This window comes from Bombus pascuorum, chromosome 4, assembly GCF_905332965.1.
Source record: "Bombus pascuorum chromosome 4, iyBomPasc1.1, whole genome shotgun sequence".
Lineage (NCBI taxonomy): Eukaryota > Metazoa > Arthropoda > Insecta > Hymenoptera > Apidae > Bombus > Bombus pascuorum.
Genome location: NC_083491.1, coordinates 17,241,287 through 17,267,917, shown reverse-complemented (window position 1 = coordinate 17,267,917; position 26,631 = coordinate 17,241,287). Strand labels below are relative to the sequence as shown.

At 31.3% G+C, this 26,631-nt stretch overlaps 3 protein-coding genes across 14 annotated transcripts in view; 2 read left to right on the top strand and 1 right to left on the bottom strand.

Moving 5' to 3' along the window:
* Positions 1-70: 70 nt before the first annotated feature.
* LOC132906344 (gamma-1-syntrophin) lies at positions 71-6,460 on the top strand. Of its 3 annotated transcripts, XM_060958462.1 has the most exons (11): positions 71-529; positions 1,256-1,360; positions 1,437-1,635; positions 1,941-2,066; positions 2,146-2,307; positions 2,380-2,564; positions 2,643-2,801; positions 2,864-3,088; positions 3,165-3,368; positions 3,426-3,541; positions 5,449-6,460. In XM_060958462.1, the coding sequence occupies exons 1-10, from the start codon at positions 467-469 to the stop codon at positions 3,531-3,533; spliced, it is 1,536 nt and encodes a 511-aa protein (XP_060814445.1). In that variant the 5' UTR covers positions 71-466; the 3' UTR covers positions 3,534-3,541; positions 5,449-6,460. The 3 variants fall into 3 exon arrangements, with proteins under 3 accessions (XP_060814445.1, XP_060814443.1, XP_060814446.1); XM_060958460.1 differs by having other exon boundaries at positions 72-529; positions 3,426-6,460; XM_060958463.1 differs by having other exon boundaries at positions 73-529; positions 1,440-1,635; positions 3,426-6,460.
* Positions 6,461-6,992: 532 nt separating this feature from the next.
* Positions 6,993-14,725, top strand: LOC132906352 (cAMP-dependent protein kinase type I regulatory subunit). Of its 6 annotated transcripts, none has more exons than XM_060958480.1 (6): positions 7,174-7,315; positions 11,823-11,979; positions 12,332-12,641; positions 12,737-13,003; positions 13,081-13,284; positions 13,465-14,725. In XM_060958480.1, the coding sequence occupies exons 2-6, from the start codon at positions 11,968-11,970 to the stop codon at positions 13,635-13,637; spliced, it is 966 nt and encodes a 321-aa protein (XP_060814463.1). In that variant the 5' UTR covers positions 7,174-7,315; positions 11,823-11,967; the 3' UTR covers positions 13,638-14,725. The 6 variants fall into 6 exon arrangements, with proteins under 6 accessions (XP_060814461.1, XP_060814459.1, XP_060814463.1 ...); XM_060958477.1 differs by lacking the exon at positions 7,174-7,315 and adding an exon at positions 9,095-9,600 and having other exon boundaries at positions 11,919-11,979; XM_060958479.1 differs by lacking the exon at positions 7,174-7,315 and adding an exon at positions 9,098-9,600.
* Positions 14,726-15,323: 598 nt separating this feature from the next.
* Positions 15,324-26,631, bottom strand: part of LOC132906326 (leukocyte receptor cluster member 8 homolog) — a 93,181-nt gene continuing 81,873 nt past the window's right edge. Inside the window, exons 1-6 of one of the 5 annotated variants that reach the window (XM_060958409.1) lie at positions 21,124-21,418; positions 19,450-19,859; positions 18,172-19,349; positions 17,762-18,095; positions 17,456-17,663; positions 15,324-16,856 (exon numbers count right to left, since the gene is read on the bottom strand). In XM_060958409.1, the coding sequence (XP_060814392.1) occupies positions 16,694-16,856; positions 17,456-17,663; positions 17,762-18,095; positions 18,172-19,349; positions 19,450-19,859; positions 21,124-21,269 (2,439 nt within the window). In that variant the 5' untranslated portion in view covers positions 21,270-21,418 and the 3' untranslated portion in view covers positions 15,324-16,693. Of the gene's footprint in view, positions 17,664-17,761; positions 18,096-18,171; positions 19,350-19,449; positions 19,860-21,123; positions 21,419-26,631 lie in introns of those variants that run through there. The other 4 variants (XM_060958410.1, XM_060958412.1, XM_060958411.1 and 1 more) reach the window with 4 other exon arrangements.

The window sequence follows — 26,631 nt, the reverse complement described above, 5'->3', positions numbered from 1 at the left end:
CTGTTTTCGTATTTCCCGCGATTCGAAACAAACGAAGTACCATCGATGCGCGTCACATTGTATAAATCGATGCGCCTCAGCCGCGGGCTTTTAGCTACTTTTAGCCCACTCCAATTTTTCTGCGTCCCGGTTAACGGGGTTTTTACTTCACCGAACGTTTTAAAACGTCACGATGGTATGGTTTGAAAAATCACGATTTTCGATAAATTTGTCACATTTTAAAATATCGTGAGTCCTCGATTACATATCTTCTGCGAGTTCTTTGGTGCATTTTTTTTCGATAAGAACAATAAGAATATGATCTTGACTTTTCATTGTTCGAGTAGTACTTGTAACTGTGCCGAACGATTCGTTTAAAACTATGTTACTTGTTATATCAACAATTTACGAAACTTTGTTAACCCCGGAAATTTGTGTTTGGCAATACGGGGGCTTGTATGTATGAGCTGCATAATTATATTAAATAATGAGAATCAACGCAACGAAAATGAGTACTCCGATCGAGGAGAAGATTGATCAGAAGCTGAAGGTAAGCAGTTAATATACTTAGTTCTTTTAAACATAATTTAGTGTTTTTCTGATAATTTTTTAAAATCCAAACATTGTTAATGTGAAAAAGGATACTGCAGTATATACTTATTCCACAGTCAAATTTTATCGTCAATTTTCGGATTACTATTATTTTAAAATAACGAAATATAAATATGAAATAGATGAGTCATAAAAAATTGTAATTTTTAAGAAATTTTAGAAATTATTTATGTTATAAATGTAATAGCATAATATTAAAACATTATATCGTTCCATATTCTTACTTATTTCAACTGTATAGTCGTTTAAATATCAAGATATATAAAAAAGTTTGGTACTATAAGTTAAAAATAAACAATTGTGAATTGTTTGGGAATATCTATATAATAGAATGCATATTTACAAAGTAATTGAATGATACAGTTAATTAATTAATATACAGGGATGTTTGTAATTCAAATAGAAACTGGGATTGATTTTCTAAATTTATCAATGATGAGTTTAATATTTTATCATACTCCCTTAATATATATAACTGCTTATAATGGAATTTTATGTATATATCATTTGTACATATGAAATATATAATTTGAAGGATTTGTATATAAAAATTTAATTTAATGTATATATCTCTTTTAATTTATATTTATATAATTTAAGATAATTACTTCATTTAATGTTCATTCAAATAAATCAGATTTCAATATTTATTTTCTTTGAAAAGGTAAGGACAGGGATGGTGAGTGTTAGTGATGGAAAAAGTAAGTCAGTACCAATGCGTTTACATCTGTCTATGGAAGTTTTAAAGCTCCAAAGGGAAGATTTAGAGGTAAAGTTTAATATCATCATATTATGTCATTACTATCTTATTTGTATGGTTTATAAAAAGTAATACTGATTTTCAGCAGACAGCGAATCATAATAAACCACCATTAGATGCTAAAGAGAGAATGGTGCAAATCACTAGACAAAAAGTTGGAGGATTAGGATTAAGCATAAAGGGAGGAGCAGAGCATAAACTTCCTGTACTCATATCTAGAATTTATAAAGGTCAGGCAGCTGATGAATGTGGTCAACTATTTGTAGGAGATGCAATTATTAAAGGTAAATTCAGTAATCATTAAATATAAATTATTAAATAAATTTTTTTTATCATAATTAATGGATGTAAATGATATGAACTTTGATATTTCTTTATGAAAAGATATTTCATCAATAAGAATTGTATTTCTGTATATAGGTAGTCCTGAATGCTTATTCTATTTGTGTCAGACCTGTCAATATTGGTTTCTTCCTTTGAAATATTGTTCCATGTTAGCTATTCACCTATGGTGTTACAAAGTAAAACCCACGTTTAAAATATCAGTGGAAATTATATCATTTAAAGTTATAATTTTATTTTTTTATAGTAAATGGAGAATATATAACTGCATGTAATCATGATGATGCTGTTAACATTTTAAGAAATGCAGGTGATATAGTAGTTTTGACAGTAAAACATTATCGTGCAGCAAAGCCATTTTTACAAAAAAATGGTAAATATGATTTATTCAATTTTATAATATAAAATATTTTCTTTTGCATTTTACTTTAGAGCATTAACATAATTTTTAGAAAAAGAAGAGAAATTAGATAATGTTGCAAATGGAGGTTCAGAAGATGAGTGGTTATCACCTAACAGACAAAGTGGTAGTCCTAGATGTGGTCATAGTAGACAAAGTTCAAATGCATCAGCCACTTCAATGCAATATAAGAAATGGATAGATGTTATAACAGGTTGAAATAATGTTTTATGATATGTTTCTTCTTTATTTATTTAAGAGAGCTAATAATCTTATGTAATTCCAGTTCCATTAATGATGGCTTATGTGACAAGATACATCTTTGGAACAGATAAGTTAAGAAGAAATGCGTTCGAAGTAAGAGGATTAAATGGTGCACGTACTGGTGTAATACACTGTGATGATAGTGCTATTCTGAGTCAATGGTTAAAGTATATAACTGATAATATTACAGGTTTAACACATTTACAGGTGAAAAACATAATATTCCAAGTTCATTTATTTATAATTTCCATATACTTGTTTATAATTTACATAATTATTTTTCAGATGAAATTATATAATCGTAATTTTGGAGTTGGTGAACGTATAGAATACATGGGCTGGGTTAATGAAGCAGTAAGCAATAGTAATCAGCCATGGCAGAGTTATAGACCGAGATTTTTAGCACTGAAAGGACCCGATTTGTTATTATTTGAAACGCCTCCTGTAAGTATTAATAAATATTAACAGTGTATATTGTACAACTAAATACTATGATGTATTTCTAGTGTAATATAGGAGATTGGTCACGATGTGCATTAACTTTTAAAGTATATCAAACAATGTTTCGTGTAATGCGAGAGTCCGAAAATGTAGATGAAAGACAGCACTGCTTTTTAGCACAAAGCCCGGGTAAACCTCCACGATATCTAAGCGTTGAAACTAGACAAGAACTCTTAAGAGTTGAGGCAGCATGGCATACTGCAGTGTGTTCAGCTGTTACACATTTGAAAGTTAGTAATAAGCTTTTATGTATTTTGTTAGAAATTATTTATGGAATTTTCTATTATAATATATTGTCTCTTATAGAGTAAAACATTTCCTGTTACTTTTAATGGAAGGAGTGCAGGATTAACCTTAGAATGGACTCAAGGTTTTACACTTTCTTATGAAGATATTGGAGAGACTGTATGGCGTTATAAATTTTCTCAATTAAGAGGATCTAGCGACGATGGAAAAAGTAGACTGAAGTTACATTTTCAAGAGTTGGATAGTATCGCTATTGAGACGAAGGTATTTATTTGTCATAAGTAAAAATAATTTATTTCCTTGTGTTCTTTTTCTTTGTAGGAATTGGAATGTTCTCAGTTACAGAATTTATTGTTCTGTATGCATGCATTCTTAACTGCAAAGGTTGCTGCAGTTGATCCAACATTTTTAACATCAACAACTCCGTAAGAATTGAAGTAAGTATTATTGCCAAATAAATCACAGAGAAAAATAGATCACTGTTCAACATTCATATATTTGCATAAACATACAGAAATATTCTAGTTAATAAATTAGATCAAAGATATGTCAAGTACTAGTCAATTTTTGAGAAAGATATTTATCACTTTTGAAAAAATTATATAAATGTTTTACTTTACTGCTTCTAGTTTTATTTGTATGGAATATTGGTGAATTTTTATAGTTAGCAATATTAATTGCCTTGAGTTATTTTATTTATATATATTATGTATTTTATGTTATTTTATGTATACGTGTTATTATGTACCTTGCTATTAATTAAGCACTGCTATTTATTTTTTATACTTCATAGATTAAGTCGATTATAAAATACAGATATTATTGCTTTACTTTTAGGAACGTTTTATATGACATTTTTTTAATATAACAGTCATATTTTGCATTTATTACGAAAAAAAATGTCAGAATTTAAAAAAAAACTCGCGCTCGTTCATGATTTTTAAGTTCCAGTGATAAGGCAATTTCTCTTGAGCAATAAGTTGTACATTCAAATTTCCTTTCATGTATATCGGGTGCCTTAAAAACCATGAACAAGATGTAATTAATAAGTTAAAAAAGTTGATAAGTTAAGCATCGAAGTTGAATAGTTCTCTAGAACAGCAAATCTTATGCATTTAATACCAATAAGTATGTATTACATTAGAAAATTTCATTTTATCTTAAAAACCGACATTTAAGATTACATTAGTCTGATATTAATTTCAAATCAGTATTATTCGAGCGAAATAAAATGATGGTGTAATAATCTGATAGCAATAAGTAGTAACAATAGACCATGGTGGCCATATATTAAAAAATTTTGTTTATAAATATATAAATGATGGAGGATAGATTGCGAATTGTAGAAGCTTATCATTGAATGAGGTTTGTAAGTAATTAAATTGCTAATTATCTCTTTTTAAATTTTAGCAGTGCATTTTTATATGGATTTTTATTTGTGCATACAACATTAATTTAAAAAAGATAGTTTCAATATTTTAAGTTTCGTTTGCTGAATATTTTTTATTTTTTCTACATGAGAATTCTATTACATGAGAATTTCTTATTACATTGCAAAATTTCATTCTCCTTCATCACATTTAAAAGCTGTAATGTTACCAAGTACATTAAAGTAACTTTTGGAACAAGTATCACACCTTGTGCAATTAATCTATCAATTTACAAATCTATTTAGAGCAATAAATGTATAATGAATGAAGAAACAAAACAAATGCTGTTTAGATTACAAACTGCACTTTGTATTAACCATGATACACGATTTTTATAGTTAAGATATTATGAGAATTTTATCATAACCGTCTCAAAAATCTAATAAAACTATGTGTGCTTACAATTATATGTATAAGTATATTCTATTTATCAATTAGTTATTCGACTTTCCTAGTTAATTTACTATTTTAAAAAAGACATTTTTAGCACCTACATAGAATTGGATTTTAATAATAAGAAAGTTGTTGAAAATTTCATTTTTATTGCACATTTTAAAGGTCTCCAGTTACTTGTAGAAAGTGCCTATATTAATATATATAATACAATAGCAATTATACAAAAGAGCATTATTATTTAAAATTAATCTTGTTTATTTTATTCTTATTATATTATCAGAGTGTTACCATGGTCAGAATTTTAGATACTATAATGGTTTATCATTAAAAGGCACTCTAGAAAGATCACATTATTATATTCAAGTGTTTCATGGTGTGTTTTGTAATTTGGAGTTTTTTTATATTTTATGCTATGTTATGTTTTTCATGTTTATTTAAGAAACGACCATATGCATATAATATTGAACAATAATACAGTTTAGGGATTAAATAAAACTTATTGCTGAATTTAATTACAGAAGCATTGCGGTGAATTTTGATAAATTTTAATGCTGTTAGAGAAAGAGACGAAATAGTCCAAAGAAACGAGAATACAGGGAAGTATTGTTTGTAGGCAATCACTCGTTAGATTCGCAATTTAATAAAAGTGTAATATCTGAAAGAACATAAAAGTATTTCCAATACGAGTCAATGCATCCATAAAACAATTGTAATTATTCCTAAGCAACTGTAATTACCAAGTGCAGAATATGTTGCAATATTCTATGATACTCCTGTTCTTTTATCGTACACATGCATCGCATGCATTCTATAGTTAAATTTAGATTATTATTAAAAAAAAAAAAACTGCACAACTAGATTAAATAGATGAAATAAGTAAGACATGAAATTAAACTGAGAGAGTTAAGCATAATGTATTTATTTGTTATGAATCATTGTTTTAAAAACTACATTTTCAAATGAGATCATTGGAGAATCCCCCATGTGAAAATTTGTAATTTTTTAAAGATCAGAATAAGTATTTATTTATGTATAAATGTATAGAGTAAGTTAAATATATGCGATGTTGTAAATTTTAAGTTGAAATAACACAAGATTTGTATTATAATTTTTTAAAATTATTTATTACAATAAATTATTGTATTGCATTTAATGAGCTTGCACAATATTATAATATTTTAGAGGATTCTACAATGCATTGGCATTTGCATAAGTATTTGAAATCATTCTGTGCTAGACACAAATATCAGTGTATATAGAAAAACATGGCCATACATTTTCTAAATGATAAGACTTCAGTTTGAAACTGTCAATTCTGAAATCCCATTTCTCTTCAGTTTTCACTAAATGCCAGAAAAAATCTTTTTCAAAATGACATCATTGATATGGGATTACAGAAATATAACTGCTAAGAGCAGAAAAAAACATTCTTATCTTATATTTTAAAATATAGTTTATATGTTATAATGTCTATCCACCTATTGACAATATGTTTTAAAATATATTATTGTTAGAAGTTAAAAATATAAACTTGAAATATTTTCTAAATTCCTATCACCCAATCATACTACATGCTATTAATCACAGTTTGTTTTTTAAATATTCAAATAAGTTTTTTTTAGAATTTTTATTGCAATAAAATTTAATAATGTAGAATTTCTACTTTTTTGTATAATCAAGTTTCATTAACTATTTTTTTATACTTAACTTTTAGACTATATGCTTTATTGATATGAGATTGAAAATTTTTTGTATTAAATTTCAACAAAAGATCAATTTATTCATTTGTATGTTTTACACATATTAATTAGATAGTGATCGTATTTATTTAAATCTTATTTCAAACGATTACAGACATATTTTTATCAGAACAAGAATGAAACAACAGAAAATGTATCTTTAATTTTTGAATGTATCTGAAATATCAGTAGTCATAGTTATTTCTTGTACTTTTGTATTTTCCAAGGGGAAACAATAAATTCGAATTCATATTTAGCGGCAGTCATTCTTTATTGAATTAAAACCACGAAGAAGCACGATTGTCTACTATGCATCGTATAATGTATAATGTAGATAAATAACCATGTGAAAGATATTTTAAAATTCTTTATATAAAAAAGATTGAATAATCAAATGAAAACTGATATATTCGCAACATTTATGTCAAGAACGGAATTGTTGAATAGGTATTTGCTATAAAGTGTCAACTTGTGTATCAATATGGCGGCGAATCTTGAGGAAGAGCAAAGTTTAAGAGAGTGCGAGGAATACGTACAGAGACACAATATTCAACAAGTTTTAAAAGACTGTATAGTGCAGCTGTGTGTGGGGCGTCCTGAAAATCCCATATCATTCTTGAGAGAATACTTTCAAAAACTGGAACGGGTACGTATTGAATCATGCTCTGCTAAAATAACCTCAGATTCATTATTCTTTACTGGTTTCATCACTACTAATAAACTACTGATGTTGTTCACTAGTTTTTTTCATATATTTTCTTTTATTGTTCACATAACTATTCATAGTGTGGTTATACAAAGCTGAAAAAAAATATCAATTAAAATGCTAAGCTGCATGTGTGCAGTAAGGATCTGTCAAAGGACAGATAAGAGAGTAAAAGGATCTGTAAAAGGACAGATAAGACAAAATAATATCTACACAAATCAATATTAATTACTTGATTTTATTAATAGAGAATTGCCAATGTTAATGGTACTTTCATAAATAGTGTCTGTAGTATTATCAAAAAGTTATCTTGATCAATACAAATAGAATGGTAAGCACATAGCATATACATATCTCTTTAAATGTCACTTTATATTTTAGGAAGTTTACAAATAACATTTGCTGGGATATTATTCTATATAATTAGTCATTAAAATAATTAATATCAGTATTTTAAAAAATAAAAGAATTATGTTCAATTAATGAATCTATTCATTACATAATGCAAATCCATTTTATATAATAGGTATTTAGTTATTACATATTTGGAAATAATATTATAATCATTGAATTTCTTTTCTTATGCCTTTTAATCATTAGCACTTGCATTTAATCTTACATACTTTCTGATTTTCTATATTATTTTATCTATTTTTCTAAAATACTGTATTCTAACATCAATGTGTTTTGGAAAAAGATTCTATGTTGAATGCACACATAATTTTTAACATTGTCATAAATGCCGGAGACTGTGAAGTATTTTTAACTAAACAAGCAACCGTTCAAAAGATTGCCGTTGCGTATAAATTAAAATATGATATAAAATTCGAATCGTTTATCGTTCGTGATCATAATACTTAATTTTGAGATTTACATAAAAAATATTATATAAACATCTACTTTTTAAGCCTTAACTGCTGTGATGTGATTCAGATCGTTAGTAAATAGCGATAAATAATCAGCGAAGGAAAGGCTCTACAAACGACTGACCTTGTATTATAAGGGTATCAAAGGTAGTTAGTGAGAAGTAAAACACTCTGATAGGAAAATGAAAAACGTATATATAGTATGTTTATCAATGATTTGATTCGCATCACACTAATAAGTTAATTTGAATTACATACTTGGCGCCAAATGTATTTATTTAAACGTGTCTACTTCGCTAGTTTCTTTCGGTGGGGGGATACTAGCCAGTGGTGGGGATAGCGTTCAATATTACCAGTCATAAGAACCTTAATTCCGTTACTTTTGTCAACAATTATTTCTAGCATTTGTACGGTTGATATTATCGTTTGCTTTAGTTTGTCTTTTCATTTGCAATGAAAACCGGAATGTCTTTACGCAGCCGTATCTTACATAGCAGTCCTGAATAATACACATATTTTTCCTTGGAGTTCTGCAGCATTATCCTTGACATTAAGATTTTCGTATCTCTGTAAACAACGGCAGGACATTTAGCTGAGTTCCCTCCTCTTACTGCGTCGCAGCAGCGCTACATAGTAGAAAATGGTCGATAACGTTTTCCATTTCTGAGTGAATTACGCGATCATTAAACAAATATGTACATCCAACGTGGAAATATGAGTCACAAAATAAGATGCTCGTCATCGGTTCCTATCGCCGCGGATGTATACACGTATCGAAAGAGACGAGGTATGTGTAATTGTAGGGGCTGCTCTAAATATAGCACATGCTCGAAATATAACGAAGCGCGCAACCTTAGCCAACAACGATGAAAGCGGTGTAACGCGTTGTCGTAGAAAATGTGCGAAGCGCGCTGCGACAATGCGTTTTAAACAGTCGACACCGGAAGTATTGTTGTTATCCATTGAATCCTCATCTGTCAATGAGTTATCCATATCAATCTGATTCTGAAGCAACGAAAATTCGACGCACATCATATGGTATATTTACCATCTGGCACGCGGCGTCGACTTTACATCAACTACCACGAAAGATCGTGTCGCATTAATCGAATTTGGCGAGACCTTAGAAAATTCCGAAGCGGCACGCGGTAGACGTGGTAGCGCGCGATCAGCAACGATTGTGGCCGTGATTTGTGCGTTGCTCTCTTTCGCTTGCCAACCATTAAGAGAAACTTTACTTTTGTGATACAATTATTTGGCTGTGAGACGACGAGTGTTAAAGAATATACGCGTAATCGGGTAAAAATTACGTGTGCACGTGTATTGAATATCAAGTAATATCGACAAATAATGTATGAGGTACGATCGCGAATATCCGATCTTATACAAGATTTATGCGTAGTGATGAATTTTGAAACACTTCGAATCGCATCAAATGTGCACATATGCACACTTCGAATCATTTACCGCGTATGATTCGATACTTCAACTTTTAAAAGTTAGTAAATCTTGAATTGTGAGTTTTGATAGATTTTGAGTCCTTAAAGTTCGGATATGCTTTGAGAGTTTTGATGGGCATTGAAGAACTGCAAAGACTGGAAATTTTCGCGAGTATTCGATGTTTTATATCTTCGATAAATATTTACAATTTCTTATATTATATTTTATTTATAATATTTTAAATTTATGAAATATTATATAAGATATCGAATGTCCAGTAAGTTCCCAAAAAGTATTGAAACTTTGAAGAGTCTGGTCTAATGGAATTCTAGCGTATCACGATTCAAAACTTACCAAAAGTTGTATCAGTTTTAAGCATCGAATTATATTCGAAGTGGTTCTAATTTTTATAGTATAGAAAACTTCGAATTGCTTCAAAAATGAGATTCAAATATCCATCATTATTCATGCGTGTATTTTATGTATTCTAATATCTCTCCATATAACTTCTTGATTCTTGAATGTATTATTTACTGAGCAAGAGGCAATCTAAAGTTTATGCTTCGATATTCACTGAAGTTAAATCGCTTTGCCATAATGATTATTAAGAGTCTTTACTGCGCACAATGGAATTGACTGATATAATATTTTGCAATTTCTATTATGTAATTATTGCAAAGAAATAAATGTGAGATATCCATGGAATTTCATCACAGTTTATTAAAAATAATTAAAAATAATGGTATATTTGTGAACCTTTTTTCTTTATAATATAGCACACGTGATATTTTATTGTTCGAATGTCAAGTGAATGCCATTCCAGCACGTGCTAGGATCACTGACCAACTAATCTTCATTATTTTATTGTTCTTTCGTGTGTGATAATACACTGTTAATTTGGAATTCATGTACATTCATAAAAGAGTATTTTAAATATGACATGTACACATACACACACGTGCGTGCTGTTTCTTTTTTCAGAATATTTTTCTTATTTTTAATTGCATTTTATATTAACTATTTTTTATTAGAAAAATTTTGTTCGTTTAATGTAACTTCTGATCAATTAATAAAATATAGTGAAACAAATGAATGTGCAAATAGATGATATTATCAATTAATGTTGACGAATTTGATATGTATTATGTGAATATAATAGAGGCGATTGATATAAAGAAAAAGAATTCTTATAACCAATTAGAACAATAATTTCGCTAATAATACTTATTTGGCATTTTTTTCATTGCAAAGGCGTAATCATTCTAAATATTATGATTTAACGAACTAAATTAAATATTGACGAAAAGACGAATGATTCTCAATTTATTTTCCTGTTTCTAGTCAACTGTGATATTTAAAAAATCTTTCTTTTTAATTGCTATTAAATTTTAATAAAATATATGTATAACGGTGAAATTAATCCGACACTAAAGAGTATAAAAATCGTGTGGTACAATGTTTTCGTCTTATATTGCGCATTTACGAGGAGGCACTCATCTGGAAAAACTTCAAGTGACCTATGGCATTATTTGTTTACCTTTTTATCGATGTTCACCGTCCGTAGGCCGTATAATAATATTTCATCCAAAGGCTTATATAATTTTACAATAATCGGTTTACTTTTGGTAGATAGGGAGTGATATCTAAGTACAGACGTATTCAATTATGGGAATTTGTAATCTTCTCTATTTCTTACAGAATTCATTTTAAAAAGTACCAAGCGTTGGCTTCTTTATCTCTCTGATATATCCCGTTGCCCTTTGTTATTGTAATGAAATAATTTTTGGATCGATAGATTTGATGTTGTTTATCATTGCAAAGACATGAAAATGATAAAAATAAAATACATTATTTATTATTTGCCACATAAGGTGTTTGTATTAACTACAAAAAGAGTGAAAAAAAAGAAGACTCTTGTTGGCATAGGAAAGTAGTTGCTGTGAAAAAAATGACTTTACATAACATTTTCTGTCATCCAGCCAGTATAAGTTACCCATGTTTTTAGCATACACATACGTATATACCTAGGAAATTAAGAGTACATGATTTCATTAAAGGAAGGGCACAATATCGTGTGTTGCGCATGTCTAAGCAAAATTGACTTATAAAAGCGGCTTGTTTTTCTTACGTGACTCTTTCAGGGTTGTGTCGTTCGTTTTGGAATAAATAAATAACGCAAGCGAAAACAAGTTTTTTTTTGTTGGTTTTAAAAAAGAGCATCGATCGATTGCATATAGGATCGAAGATAGTAATTGCAAAACACCTAGGAGATCATCAGTTTTCGACATGGTGCAACAGGCAAGTAGAGCAAAATACGTGAATAGTGTTGAATCTTATGATCGATAATGTTCTTTAATTACCCGTAAATGTAAACAAATGAAATAGGTACAAAAATGAAACCATCGCTTGATCGAGTAATCAAGTATTTTCACCTTCTCTGAATATCACTCAAGAGTAAATTTATATTATATTTCTTTTTTCCCCTCTTGGATCGAGTTTCGAGAATCACCAAGCTCAAAAGATGGTTTCTCCGGTAACCTAATTCCTGTTAGCAAAAGCCTAGATACATACGTTGCGTAACGTTTGTTGAACGTAATGTCATTGGTTATCATCTCGATGAAATTGATTGACTTTCGCTTTTTGATTTCAGGAGCAGGCTCACGATGCTAAGCAACAGATTGCGACCAGTCCAGAGGATACTGAGGACATACCTGCTGGACAGCAAGGTCCTCAAGTTCCGAGGCGAAGAGGAGGCATCTCCGCGGAGCCGGTCTCTGAAGAAGATGCGACAAGTTATGTTAAAAAAGTTGTGCCCAAGGATTACAAAACAATGGCTGCCTTGAGTAAAGCCATCGCAAAAAATGTCCTCTTCGCTCATCTCGACGAAAACGAACGTTCTGATATATTTGACGCCATGTTTCCTGTCACGTTTTTGCCCGGAGAGGCAATTATTCGTCAAGGTGCTAAAAATAGTATTAGGTTTAATTATCAATCGCCGAGAGAATCGTTAAGCGAAACTAGCTTACGTCGAATATTTTTTGTTATACATTAATAGGCGACGAAGGTGACAACTTTTACGTAATCGATCAAGGAGAGGTCGAAATCTTTGTTAATGGTGAACTAGCCACGACCATAGGAGAAGGTGGAAGTTTCGGTGAACTTGCGTTGATATATGGGACTCCACGTGCTGCGACTGTTCGAGCAAAGACCGATGTTAAATTATGGGGTATCGATAGAGATTCATATCGCAGAATTCTCATGGGCTCTACAATAAGAAAACGAAAGATGTATGAGGAGTTCCTTTCCAGAGTTTCAATTTTGGGTAACTAACGTTTCATGTTTCATAAAAACGTGCCAGAATCACTGATTCTTATTGTATAAATTTGCTATTATTTTTAGAATCTTTGGATAAGTGGGAACGGCTCACGGTAGCCGATGCTTTAGAACCGGTGGCATTTGACGATGGTGAGACAATAGTTCGGCAGGGTGAACCGGGTGAAGATTTTTACATAATCGTCGAAGGCACAGCTGTTGTTTTACAGCAACGTTCAGAGGGTGAAGAATTAGCGGAAGTCGGTCGTTTAGGACCATCCGATTATTTCGGTACGTTTTCGTTCTTTCGAATGATCATTAATAGTTATGTAATTTAATGATAATAGAGTATAGAGAGAGAGAGAAAGAGAGAGAGAGAGAGAGAGAGAGAGAGAGAGAGAGAGAAGTAGAGGGATGAGTGAAAAAAGAATTTTGAATATTGTCTCAACAACAATGTCCTATTGATTATAGGTGAAATTGCATTGCTATTGGACAGGCCGAGAGCAGCGACTGTCGTGGCGCGAGGCCCTTTGAAATGTGTGAAACTCGACCGAGCAAGATTCGAGCGAGTTTTAGGTCCGTGTGCGGATATTTTGAAACGCAACATCACCCAGTATAACAGTTTCGTGTCCCTATCCGTATAAATTGCCGTACCAGTGACATTATCAGCCACCCTGGTTTCTTTTCATGAAAGTACGTTTCACTATTAACATTTTTTATTTGAGTAATAGCGTAAGTAATAACCGTACTGTTTCGGCTAACGATACTTGTGTTAAGAATTATATATGTTGAATTATGCACGACTGTCTGTTAAAATTGTATGATCTGGCATGAAAACAATTTGACATCATTTTATACAATGTTGTATTTTTTTAGTCTAAATTTTAATAGACTTGGAATTGAAGATCTAAAGTATTTTATTCTCTTTATAAATCAATAAAGTAGTTGTATTATTATTAGATAGTTAAATAAATGTAGCTCGAGCAATTCTTTTAAAACTTCGCGCGTAGTGTTATTTTTTTGCAATTGTATTTGTTACATAAGTAGTTTTTATGCTCATTCTATCAATGTATGCAGTTAACACATGCTTCTGCAACGACATATATAATTCTTAAAACACAAACTAAATAATTAGAAATGTCGTGATACATCAAGTTATTACGCACTTTGTAATTCGCAATGCTGCGATATAGAGGTCGAATCTTAGCCACTTTTACACGAACATATTTCCCGAGAATGTACGAAATCCGTGAAAAAGTTTGAAGAAATTTGATAAATATATGCTCCATTTCGCAAAATTTTTCGACAATGTTTGATGGAATGAATAAAACAAAATGTTGTTTCGTTATTGAATTTTCGGTTTCAATTTCCATTGCGATACTGTTTTTATTTATTTTGTCGGACTTACAATGAATTTCATAATTTTTACGATATGTGAGATAGCTAGGATTATTATACGCATTTCACGACGTGGTTAATTTATACACATGCTTGTGTATGATTTGAAAAAATATATGCATCTATATGAAAAAACATATTTAATTTAAATATTTGTGTAACAATGAATTCAAAAACTAAAACTTAGTTGTAACATCGCACAATTTTATTGGCGACTTGTGCACAAAAACCGAACCGATTGAAAAAACTTTGCATTAAATAACTGCATTGATTGCTCATACTATATCGCATTGTAAACGGATATTGTAAAATCAATAAAAAAAACATGTTTTAATTGTCAGGAAACTAACTTATAAAAATATATTTTATATGCAATTTCCGTATTTACAATGTAACAAATAATTGCAACAAATCTGTATTTTTTCTAACGAAATATTTACTTTGGCGTTTATATAATTTTCTCTGAGCATTTACGTTCTTGTATCACACAATAAAAGTTTTATTTTTCCGTGTAATTAAAATAAATTTTATATATATTATTTCATTTTTATGGTGAAATAAACATTATGTTATTGTGATAAAAATAATTGCAATATAAACTGCGTGATAACACGCAATATTGATATAACTTCATTGTCTCTGTGTAGAAATTTAATAAATACACAGAGAACAGTTACACCAAAGAGATCTTACTTTTTAGTTACCGGATAAATCCTCTTGAGATAAAAGAACGCGTCAAAAGATTTGAATGACTGAAGAAGATTCATTGTGCATCGTGTAAAATATGATTACTTCCATTTATGATTGGAAACAGATTTACATATTGACTGCCGTATTAATATCTTTCTAATTTTTAACGATATCGAGAAAAAAGGTTACAGACTTTAGTAAGTAATTATTTGTGGTTTAGTAGTTGAAACATGAAATACACATATAATAAATTTTGTATTTATTAGTAGTAAAATCACGATTTGCATTTAATTTAAATCTATTAGGTCTCTAACATAGATTAAGAAGTAATATAATATCCGAAAATTAAATAATTTATTACGTACAACACTATATTCGCACGTGATCGTACAATGAAAAATGTCCATCTTCTCTCATTTAATATATCCTTGCATTCCTGTTTTGGATCAAATGTGTAGACGAAATTCTCGACATTTGAGAATTAATAACAGACTATTAAGGAAAAAAAACATTGTCCTGTGATAAATATTTAAAAAGATAAAAATAATCACTCTCCACACGCGAGAATGGCATTAGATACCAATATGCATTTGTCCCGTCAGAAGTTCCTATAATTCGATGGTTGAACACGTTAAGTCGAGTATTTTCTTTTTCCCTTTGTACAGATGTTCCGTTCTTGAACCGCCGAACCGAACTTGAGATCTTTCCGATTTCCTTTCTCTTCCTTCTTCGTCGACAAGTTGTCGAGCATGCCAATATCCTTTTAAACTCAATACATTTCTTACCGGAAAGCCCTTCATAGCGATTACGTATATTTAATACGTTCATTAATTCCAATTCTTTACTATTTTCTATCATAGAAACAATCACTGTATTTCTATTCGCGCGTGCTTGTGAATCCCCAATACGAAATGTCGAAGTTTCCCTCTCGAAGTGGCGACAAGATGTAGATTCTTGTGTAGAGCAAAAGATTTGGCTAGTGGTTAAAAAATCCCAACTCCTTTCAGCGGACAGTACTTAGAAAAATACGCTTAGAATCATCAGACACAAGAGTAAGAACACGTATAATATATAACATGAACTAATTTTGGAGAATCGATCGATCGCGATCGAAGGAATTTGAAGTTTTGACCAAACGAGAAGTGTTTGTTTCCTGAAGATAATTTGCTATCGTCTCCTCTCTCTTTCCGTAATTCACTACGAGGCTCGGCTTCATACCGAGTTTGAGGTAGCTGCAGACGACTTTAAAACGGTCATCCTAATTCTTTTGTACAATTCATCAGCCTGTATGTGGATTCTTCGCTTGCGTCGGGCTGAGATCGAGATACGTATATGTACAAATTATTGCGGGGAAAACTTTCATTTACAGATTGTTGCTCGACTGTGTGGCGTCGATCAACGAAGAGAACAATGATTAGGGGATGGTAAGAATCAGTAGCAGATCAATGTGTAGTTAAATATATGCACATGCATATGCATATGTATGTGAAGTGTACATATGCATATAATCGGAAAACATATGCATATACACACACAGATTTGTGCCTATGAATGTGCACGACAATGGTTTCGGTTTATATATCTTCCACCAAAAAAATTGAAGTTGCTTTTTTTACCAAGCACCTACAGAACCACTGCTTGTCTTGCAGTCGATTAGATGTTGTTCAGGATCAGCATAAACCAACCCCAATTCATTGACAAATTCATAAAACTTGTCCAAAGATTCAAAGGCCAATTCTGCTACGACGAAATCAACCGCCAAATTTTGCCGGTAGCTAAACAGCAGAAGAAATGTATCGTTAGATAATCGTGCAATGGATACATACACAAAGTATATATACACACACATATAATATATATAATACAATGAAAATAAACAACAACAAAACTAGTCATTTTTCAGCTACGATGTCCTGTAACAGAAATCTATGTATAATTATAATTGTTAAAAAAATTATTTGCAATCTTTCACTTCCTTTGTTCCATTATATACATAAAATAATGTTCGTCCTTACGAAAATTAAAAATAAATTATTTCTTACTTTTTGTACCTTCGTATATATATATATATATATATATATATTTCTGTTAAATTTATTTATAGAAATATATTTGAAGATTGTTTAAAAAATCAAAAAAATTCGTTTTTTGGTCATAAAAAATTGCAAAAAAATTGTCAAATAAGATTATAATACTTTAAAGTTAAATGCAATTGAATGTACCTGTTAATATAAAATTAGTTATATTTTGATCCATTATATTTCTTAACGTTATCATGATTAATTTTTGTAAAAATGTTGTGTAGAAAAATATTGTTTGAAGATATTTTGACAAATAGATATAAATGATTACTTCTAAAGAGTCTAGTACGTACGACTTTATCATGCTCTTCAATGCATTCTTGCGTTCCCTTGCAACAAACCAATCCATTAAAAAGGCAGCCATCCTCGGAGCAGAAGTGTATAGTTTGAAAAAGGCATGGAAGTTTTTCAACCACCAAGCTGAACGCACTTTGAGCGCATGTTTTATACACTCGTCATTTTTGTCTTCTACTGATAAAGCTGCTAAAATCGTCGTTAAATCTGTAGCAAAAGTATTAATTTTCTTATTCTTATGTAAAAAGAATATTACACTGGTAATGTTACATAATTATACTACGCATAATGAAATAATTAAAAACCTTGAGTATTTTTTGTGAAAATATAATACAATATTCTGTATGCAATAAATTCACATCGATTTTCTCCGCCGACATCTTGATACAACATCCGTAACTGAGTCTGGCACTGGTTGAATTCTTCATGATCTCCTTTCTCTAGAGCGACGCGGGCGTGTGTTTCATACACGTGGACTGTAAATGCATCTCGAATACCTTGGACGGTAAGATCTTGACGAATAGATTTAAGTTGATCACAAGCATATCTATAGTCCTGATCAGCCACCCAGCGTTTCTTGACATGTGCCAAAGAATTTTGGAGTACACTTACCGGTCGAACGGCGGAGGGAGCTGGAGCCTACAAAAGTAAGGAGTATTTTGATAAATTCTACAAACAAATTTCAAATGAATTTAATCGGCGACGGAAATCTTACAGATGTTAAACGTAAATAAGGTTTCTCTATGTCCTTGCATACTCCGACAATGTGAAGTCCAGTAAAATCAAAGTCTGTAGATGAGTCATCTTTAACACCATTGTTGGCTGTCCTAGAAATAGTATCGTTAAATCTTGCAGCACGTTGTTGTAATTTCTCCTTAGATCCTAATTCCTCAGTGTTTCCTGTAGCTAAACCAAATTCTGAATAGAAATGTGATTTCATCTGTTTAGTCTTCTTTGTTTTCTTGCTGCTGTGACTCAGTTTGCTTTTAGTAGATTTTTTCGTTTTTAACGATTTATAATCGTGTTCCCGATCACTAACGTTCGACGACGATGATGTACTACGCCTGTATTTTCGTGATGGCGGGCTACGTGTATTCGAACGCGACCTTGACTTCGATCTTGACCTCGACCTCGACCTGGACTTTGATCTCGATCTGGATCTTGATCTTGATCTAGTCCTCGACCTCGACCTTGACCGTTTGTAATTCACAGAGAGACGCGCGCCAAGCCGAGCCCCAAGAGAAGTAGAGAGACCTGGCTTGCGCAAGCCTCCCTGTGCATTCATCAGCGGATTCGGTAAATTATTTAATTTCAAGGCCGGTTTTTGAGGCTTTATCGTCATAGTCATACGTTCACTATGAATGCTAGGTAATGGTTCTTGGTCCCAGTCTTTTACCCAAAGCGAGCCATCGTTCGCTGCACGCGTAATCTTTCCCTTTAATATAATCTCAACTTGATCCTTGTCTACTGCCGTTTTGCATTTTTCGTAACACCTGTTTACATAGTTCTTCAAACTGTCAGGCCAATCACCGACTGGGCTGGGATTTGTCACGATAGAGGGAGTACCTACCGCTGGTGTACCAGCACTAGGAATTGTATTATTAACAGTTGTGATAGCAGGTGTAGTAGGAGCAAGGGATTCTTCAGTTGGTGGAGGAGGAGCCACTATTTCACACTGTGCAGGAGGTAAAGGTGGTAATTCGGTCTTTAGATTGGGACCCGGTACGAAATTCGTTGTTGGACTGTTTGCCTGAAAGCTATTGTTGAACTGAGCTGCTAAATTTTTATTCCGCTTACGTTTTCTCTTTGCAGCTCCACTATTGCCAGATGGAGAGAGAAAAGCCAAACCATTCTTTTTGTTATATACATTAAAACGAATTTGATTATTGTATTCTGAAAAAAAAAAGAAAAAAAATGTAAACAAGTATTATATTATATATATTACATGAAAGTATATCTTCTTTGATACTTACTAATTAAGAAAAAAACTTACGGGTCATATCATTGTGCATGCCATTCCAAGTACCATATGGAAACGCATTGTACATGTATCCTGGATGAGGCTGCATAGATGGTTGTATTTGATTATTGTGTTGTTGAGATGTCTGTACTGATGGGGGTGGTCCAGGAGGTAAAGGAGGAAGTTCAGAATCATCATCCAAAGACATAGGAGTTCCAGGTACTGGTGGTTGCTGATGTAACTGTTTTCCTTGATTGTTGTCCTGTTGTGGCTGCTGCTGCTGCTGCTGCTGTTGCTGCTGCTGTTGTTGCTGTTGTTGTTGCTGCTGCTGTTGCATCTGCTGTGGAGTAAAAGGTTGTCCATATCCTGGCATCATTGCATGATAGTAGCTAAACGCTTGTCCTTGATGAGGTACACCTTGATATCCTGGTCCATATAACTGCCTATAAAAAACATAAATATGGTTATCAATATATGCAACTGAAGTGCTTAATGTTGCAAAAGGTTTATTATTAGCTTCATCATAACTTCAAAAATTTCCAAATAGTAAACTAAAAAGCATCGCACAAGAAAGTTTTTAAACTTTTATTTCAGTTTTCTTTCAACTGCCGAAGCCATAAACGCCAACAGACTTAACTACCTTAGTACAAACGAATCCACTTACTGGCCTAGTGACACTAACAGACTACTTGACCTATTAGATTTCTTCATAACCAAAAACATCTCGCCAAGACACATCCAAATCAACTCTTCTGTGGAACTCTCTTCAGATCATTCACTCGTCATATCAGCAATAAACTCAACAATTATCGAAAACCAACCTAATGGCTTTATTCATAACTAACTCACAAACTGGCAGTTCTTTGAGAAGTATTCAATCATTCAACATCAGCCTCGATATCCCCAAAAACATAGAAATTCCCATTCCAACATAGAAATTCTCCAACGATTCCAATCGAAAACCTTAAGATCCCTAACAGATGCACGTTGGTACGTCACCAACGAAACAATACATCACGACCTCAAGATACCCATAGTCAAAGAAGAAATATTCAAATTCAGTAATAGACATAGCACAAGAGTTAAAAACCACCAAAACCCTTTAATTACTCAACTACTCGACACGTTGGAACAGATCTGCAGGCTAAAAAGACATTACACCTTACACCTAAGCACTAGATCCAAGTAGAACCAAACATACTATAAACACTTATTAATCATGTCATAGTACCACGTCAGATAAATTTACTTTAGATTCTCTACGAGAATTGATTGTAAATTAAACGCAAATAAAAAAAAAAAAACTTTTATTTGGTATCTACTTGTATCGTGGTGTATTTTATTTACTAAAATAAATAATTTATTAGCATTCCAAATTATTTATATCATATATGTTAATCTAAAATTAGGTCATTACAAAGCGTCTTTTATTCACGTTAATATGTATTGTATTACAATATTTATTTCCTATATGTTCCTTATCCATGCATTATTCGATCGATAACTGTTTTATGTTAGTTCAAATGCAAATGACAATAGAAATATAAAAAGAATTGTAAATTAAGAAGATTATATGAAATCATCGAACATTACGTGCATAATACGTTGTTCCTAAAATGCGTATAAGATATTTCGTATTGAAATATCGCGTTATTTTCATTAGTAGAACAATAATTTTGTGGTTAAATCGATGTAGCTGATAATTACCCTGAATATGGGGGAAACATGTTGTGGATATTGTTTGGCGAGGGATATTGCCATGCCATATTCGCCATTGAGCCTATTCCAAGTTGTGGCTGTTGCTGAAATGGCTGCTGTTTCTTCTGCGATGCTGTAGCCTCGCCTTCTGACATACCGAAGAACAAAATCAGAATTGCTTAAACAATTGTACACTTTACGTTCCACTGCCGTAAACACGTTTGCATTACCACGATTTCTATTGACCAGGGAAAAAAGTTAAAATAATCTGGAGTAACTTTTATCGAAAAGTCGCGACTTGGATCTGATTAATTCACTTCCATAAATTAAAGTGATGCTGAGATGACGTAAAACGTTTTCAGCCTTTGCTAGGTGGCAGCTCTATCATTCGAATTCTACAGGCGAATTTTCTCAAGTATACTATAACGGTGTATAGGTATCCTTATAAATTTATTTATTGCGTTTGTATATTTTTTAATATGGAAAAAAAACGTATTACATATATCACATATTGTTGGTTTGTTCAAAGAATGTAGCAGGTAAAGAAGTAAATTTTTTAGGGAATTTATTTACTAGGGAATTTGAAATACTAGACTTAAATAACTATTAGTTATTCACCTATGTGTATTTGTTTACTCTTTAAGTTAAATTTCGAATGTCTCCAATAAAGTATCGTTTATGCGTATTATTTACTATTAAATAATTGTTGAATTGTCATATTGTTCTTGTTAAATAGCATAATTTTATTAAGTAATTATTTCCGTCCTAAAAAAGTACTTCAATTTCAGAGTTAATCTCAAATATGATCATTTTTGAGATATTACTTTTGAAGCAAACCAACGATATGTTAATCTGTTTAATCATTGGATTTTAATGTAAGTGAATGGAATAGAATTTATAATGCAGAAATTTTCAAAATTACGTTATTCATAGAAATATTCAATAATGATATTTTTAAGGGTATCCAATTCTCAAACATAATACACTTGCAAAATTATGAATTTGTTTCTTGTTGTTCATAATCTAGATTTTCTTTTATTCTCAAGAAAGCGTGTGGGGGTGTGCATTGCGTGCAAAATGGTCATATTGTACGACGATTTGCTTTGATCTCTCTTTCATTCACCGTCGTGAAGAATTTATAGGAAACAATTGTCGATTGGCTGTTATTTAATGCGGTAGTATAACGTAACGAAACACCTAGGTAGTTTTGCAACGAAATGGTAGAAATGGAATATGGCCTAGCACGAATGTAACATTATATTCGAAGGATATCGAATGAAGTTGTACGTAGTTCTGTTGTTTTTTTCCATGCCGGAACACGACATTTTGAAACATATAACTAGAGACTACAGTCCGTTTGATCTCTTAATCCATGGTTAATTGTTCCGTGATTGAATTTTGTTGCCCCGTTTCACCTGTTTTATTTTTCCTTTCTTTTACGAGCGTGCATTCGATGCGAACAATATTCTACGTTTTAATGCTGATCTAATTAACTTATCGATATAAAGATCTTTTTTATTCCAAATACAAATAAATCGTATGCATCATAAGGATCGTAAAGATTTTGTTTTCTTTACGTCACCGTGATTTTGTTATTTAAAGTATTTCCTAAGTCCTTAATCAAGATATAAATAAATGAAAAAATTAAACAAAATAAAATTATCGTCATTTCTTCAGATACATTTTTATGCAAAATAGATACTTACGACTAATATTTGATAAGATGCACTGTGTTTCCGTTTTCTTGATATTTTTTGGCACTTTATTGATATCACTGCCAAGAAATATATTTTCGAAATATAAAATATCTTGTTACAAATGAATCGATTATGATGCAATAAAGGTGATTGTTTCATCTTGTTTTGTAGATGAAATATCGGATAGTTAATTGATAGATATTTATAGAGGCATGTAGTTCGCCTTGAACGGGTTCTGGACCTTTCTTTCAAAAATATTGTCCAACAAAAAATCTAAAAAGGAATATAAAAAACAAAGTCTATGCATAATATTCACAAAGAAAAATTAAGTATCCAGAGATAACAGATAAATATCCCCTTAGCTATAATAGAATTTAAATCCTTTTAAGATACGTGTTTTTTTTCCTCAAGACGTGTTCAATATTAAGAAAAATAAAAGAATCATTTATTTCGACTACAGAATAAAGTAGATCTACGACTGTCGTGAAAAGCGTGAAACCTGCAACAACATTCTTTTTCCCCTTGAAAATTCATTCCACACGCTGGAAATCAAACTCAACTATCGTTGCTGATTGCATCAGCATTTTCCACTTTCGTTTTTCCATAAACTGCAACCATGTGTAGTGTAGGCTTCGCGAAATCTTATCATGCTAGGACAGATTGGTAAGTAATACTATTAGAAAGACTATATATAAACGAAAAAAAGGAATCATTAAAATCATGTAATTGTTACTTGCATTATCCGTTGCTATACAAATATTGCATAGCGTTGTTATAATCTTAAGCGTTATTCTTTTATATCTACCTAGTTTTACTGCGGGTTATGATCGTGGTTGCGTGCATGTAAATGATTTCAAAGTAATATTTATTTGATAAAACGTTCTGCTCAGATACATTCATTTTCGTAACGAAACTATGAAAAGATAGAATTGTGCTTCTTTGTGCTCTCGAGAAAAAGCTTTTTACTTGCATTTCCGGTGAGAAGAACATCATCTACTGCTTACGCGAGATTGATTTATTAAATTTCTATAAACTTATAATTTATAATACTTGACAGGGTTTGAATTAAAGGTAACCAAAAAGTTGTATTTTCTTCACGTTGTACATGAAAAATAGTTCGAAGGTAAAGATCGAAGGGAAATAAGCATGGTTTAACATGTAGTCGTATATGTGTTGTGCTAGATATCACGATTTTCAAGGTCGAATAATAAAATCGATGGACATTGATCCTGACGTTTACGAGTTATAAAATTCTGTGTTAAAAGAACATTCGAAAACTCATTTGAATTTCAGTTTTAAGCAACAGTAATCTTTCAGAGTTTATTTTGGTGATTTTTTGTCACTACTTTCCTCCGTTTTATCTGTTTCTGTTTCCTGTGTAGAAGACTTTCCTTCTTCCTTCTTATCGTCCTTTGATTCTTTGACTTTTCCTTTTTTTTTTGGTTTTTTAGTCATTTTGGGTATATCGATAGGAGGAACTACTTTCGATTTTCTACGAATTACCTTTAATAACAATTATACAAAGACATTTTTATAAGTGTAATAATTGATATCGTGTAGAGGTATTTTTCATTAAATGGATGAAAAATTTAATAACATGGTTGTTATGTTATATTTTCTTTTACCATGCGTTGCAATAACTGTTTAGTTGTTATCTTTGTTCTGCACCTTTTGTCCCATATTTCCTTTTCTTGCCACCAGATTCGTTGATATTCATTCGTTAATAATTGTTCTATACAAGGACGTTTTTCTCTGCGATATTACAGAAAATGTTCCTTGATTATTTATTAAGAGCGTTTCAATTTTATAAGGAATTTAATAACTGATCAATTACTAATCAGTAAATTAAATTTCAATTTAATCGAATAACGTACTTTTCGTAAGACGGAGTAAATATTTTAGACGACGCGAATTGGGAAGAAACGATATTATCTGGAATTTTGCAAGGAATCACGGGTGACCACGTCTTCACCTTTATATCTCCAAACATACTCATTATTCCGAGATAAAAAGTTTGATTTTCAAGTTTAAAATTGATGATAATACAAACTTTTTTCCATTAACCTTTGAATAAATAATTAAAAACCAAACGCGACGAAACGACAAACTGTTGAAAAAGAATTACATGAAACAAACGAATGTTACACAAATATGAAAAACTTGAGCTGGAAGTTAAAATATCATCGAACTAAAGTATCGATATTACGATAGAGGTGAATTTTACCGCAGACTTTATAATGTTTAATTTTTCCCTATGGTTTAATATGTATTTATCCGTGGTAGAAATAAAATTGACAAGCAAAAAAATATTTCAATATTTGTAGAAACTTTTTCTATTATCTATTATTTATATATTTCTATTATGTACTGTATAAACAATTTTTTATGACGCACGATGATATTTTTCACAGAGATCCTAAAATTATTTAAATAGTCAATTACTAATCATATTAATAAACCTCATATACTTTTTTTCGTGGCATCACATACTATACGATGTACTAATTTTTTATTAATTGTATGTTTGCAATAAACGTTTTATAATTTTCACATATATTTTCAGATTGATTTCAAATCCCATCGCTATGATTGATAGCGACAATGTCAATGAAATGTCGAAATGTTTTTTATAATACATATAATACGTTCATAAAAATTTTCTATACAAACTATTTACATATTTTTGTGAGTCACTTATACACTGTACGTAATGAAAATAATCTTCTTTTTATTATCTTTTAATTACATAATTATAGAAATTTTTGTATTATAGTTAAGAGATAATCCGATTAACGGCATCAAATTATAATCAATGTTACCCTTATCGAATGTTATGAGTGCAATGAGTTTTATCAGAAGATAACTTATCAAGATTATTAAAACGAGTTGGCATATTTTTACGGAAGAAATGAGATCGATAAATTACAGTACGTGTCGCTACACCTTGTCATGTGCCACGTACAATTAGAATGTCACAGATTTCAATGAGAATAACAGTATAAGGGAACATTACGATAAATTAGAATTTCAACGATTCAATGTGAATATCAACGGACAAGGCTAATAATGGGTGAAACGGGAACCGATATAATATTGTGTTTACTCGATAATCAACCTGGAAAACGTTTCTGACTCGTGCTAATAAGTTCAGCATTAGCATCAAGCGAACATGTGTCCCACAAACCTTAACTACACAGGTTTGAATTGCAATTATCGACCTGTATAAAGTAGAGAGTCATTTGTTTCTCTATCGAGTTAATTAATATGTATTAATTAGAGTAGACAGGATATTTCAACGATTGAATTAAAATTTTAGTATTTTAAAAATAGTATTTTAGTCTTAACGTGTACGATTCTTTTTATTTTGATTGCGAGTAATTATGCTAGGACCAATTGAACGTGTTGAGGGTTGACCTCTTCTGAGATCACAGCAACCAAATTATACCTACAATAACCTAATTAAATATATGCGTAATCCTAAGTTTTTACCTGCGACGTACATTTCTTTTTGTAGCACCGAAATTTCTTTAGTTCGAATGGTACTAATTAAAACTGATCAATTGGATAATCGTCCAATGATTATATTAAAATCTTAATTCAAAAAGGGAACTGATGATAAGACGATTCGTGATTTGGTCGATTGCTTTTTCACCGATGGAAAACATAAAAGAAAGCGGACGTTGTTCTATTCTCTTAATTATCACGACCCTGATAAGGTATTTTCTAAAACAAACGCGAGTTGCGGAGTATGACGTTGTCGCTTTCACTCTAAATCCGTCGCCCCTACGCATCTGCCAGGTGAGAATCGTAAATCTAATTA

What these genes read in the sequence shown, in the direction of transcription:
- LOC132906344 (XM_060958462.1), top strand. Translation starts at nt 467, where the DNA reads ATGAGAATCAACGCAACGAAAATGAGTACTCCGATCGAGGAGAAGATT. An exon ending in AGGAGATGCAATTATTAAAG is followed by an intron (nt 1,636 to 1,940) that starts GTAAATTCAGTA and finishes ATTTTTTTATAG; the next exon opens with TAAATGGAGAATATATAACT. An exon ending in CAGGTTTAACACATTTACAG is followed by an intron (nt 2,565 to 2,642) that starts GTGAAAAACATA and finishes ATTATTTTTCAG; the next exon opens with ATGAAATTATATAATCGTAA.
- LOC132906352 (XM_060958476.1), top strand. Translation starts at nt 7,151, where the DNA reads ATGGCGGCGAATCTTGAGGAAGAGCAAAGTTTAAGAGAGTGCGAGGAA. An exon ending in ACTTTCAAAAACTGGAACGG is followed by an intron (nt 7,316 to 12,331) that starts GTACGTATTGAA and finishes TTTTGATTTCAG; the next exon opens with GAGCAGGCTCACGATGCTAA. An exon ending in AGAGGCAATTATTCGTCAAG is followed by an intron (nt 12,642 to 12,736) that starts GTGCTAAAAATA and finishes ATACATTAATAG; the next exon opens with GCGACGAAGGTGACAACTTT.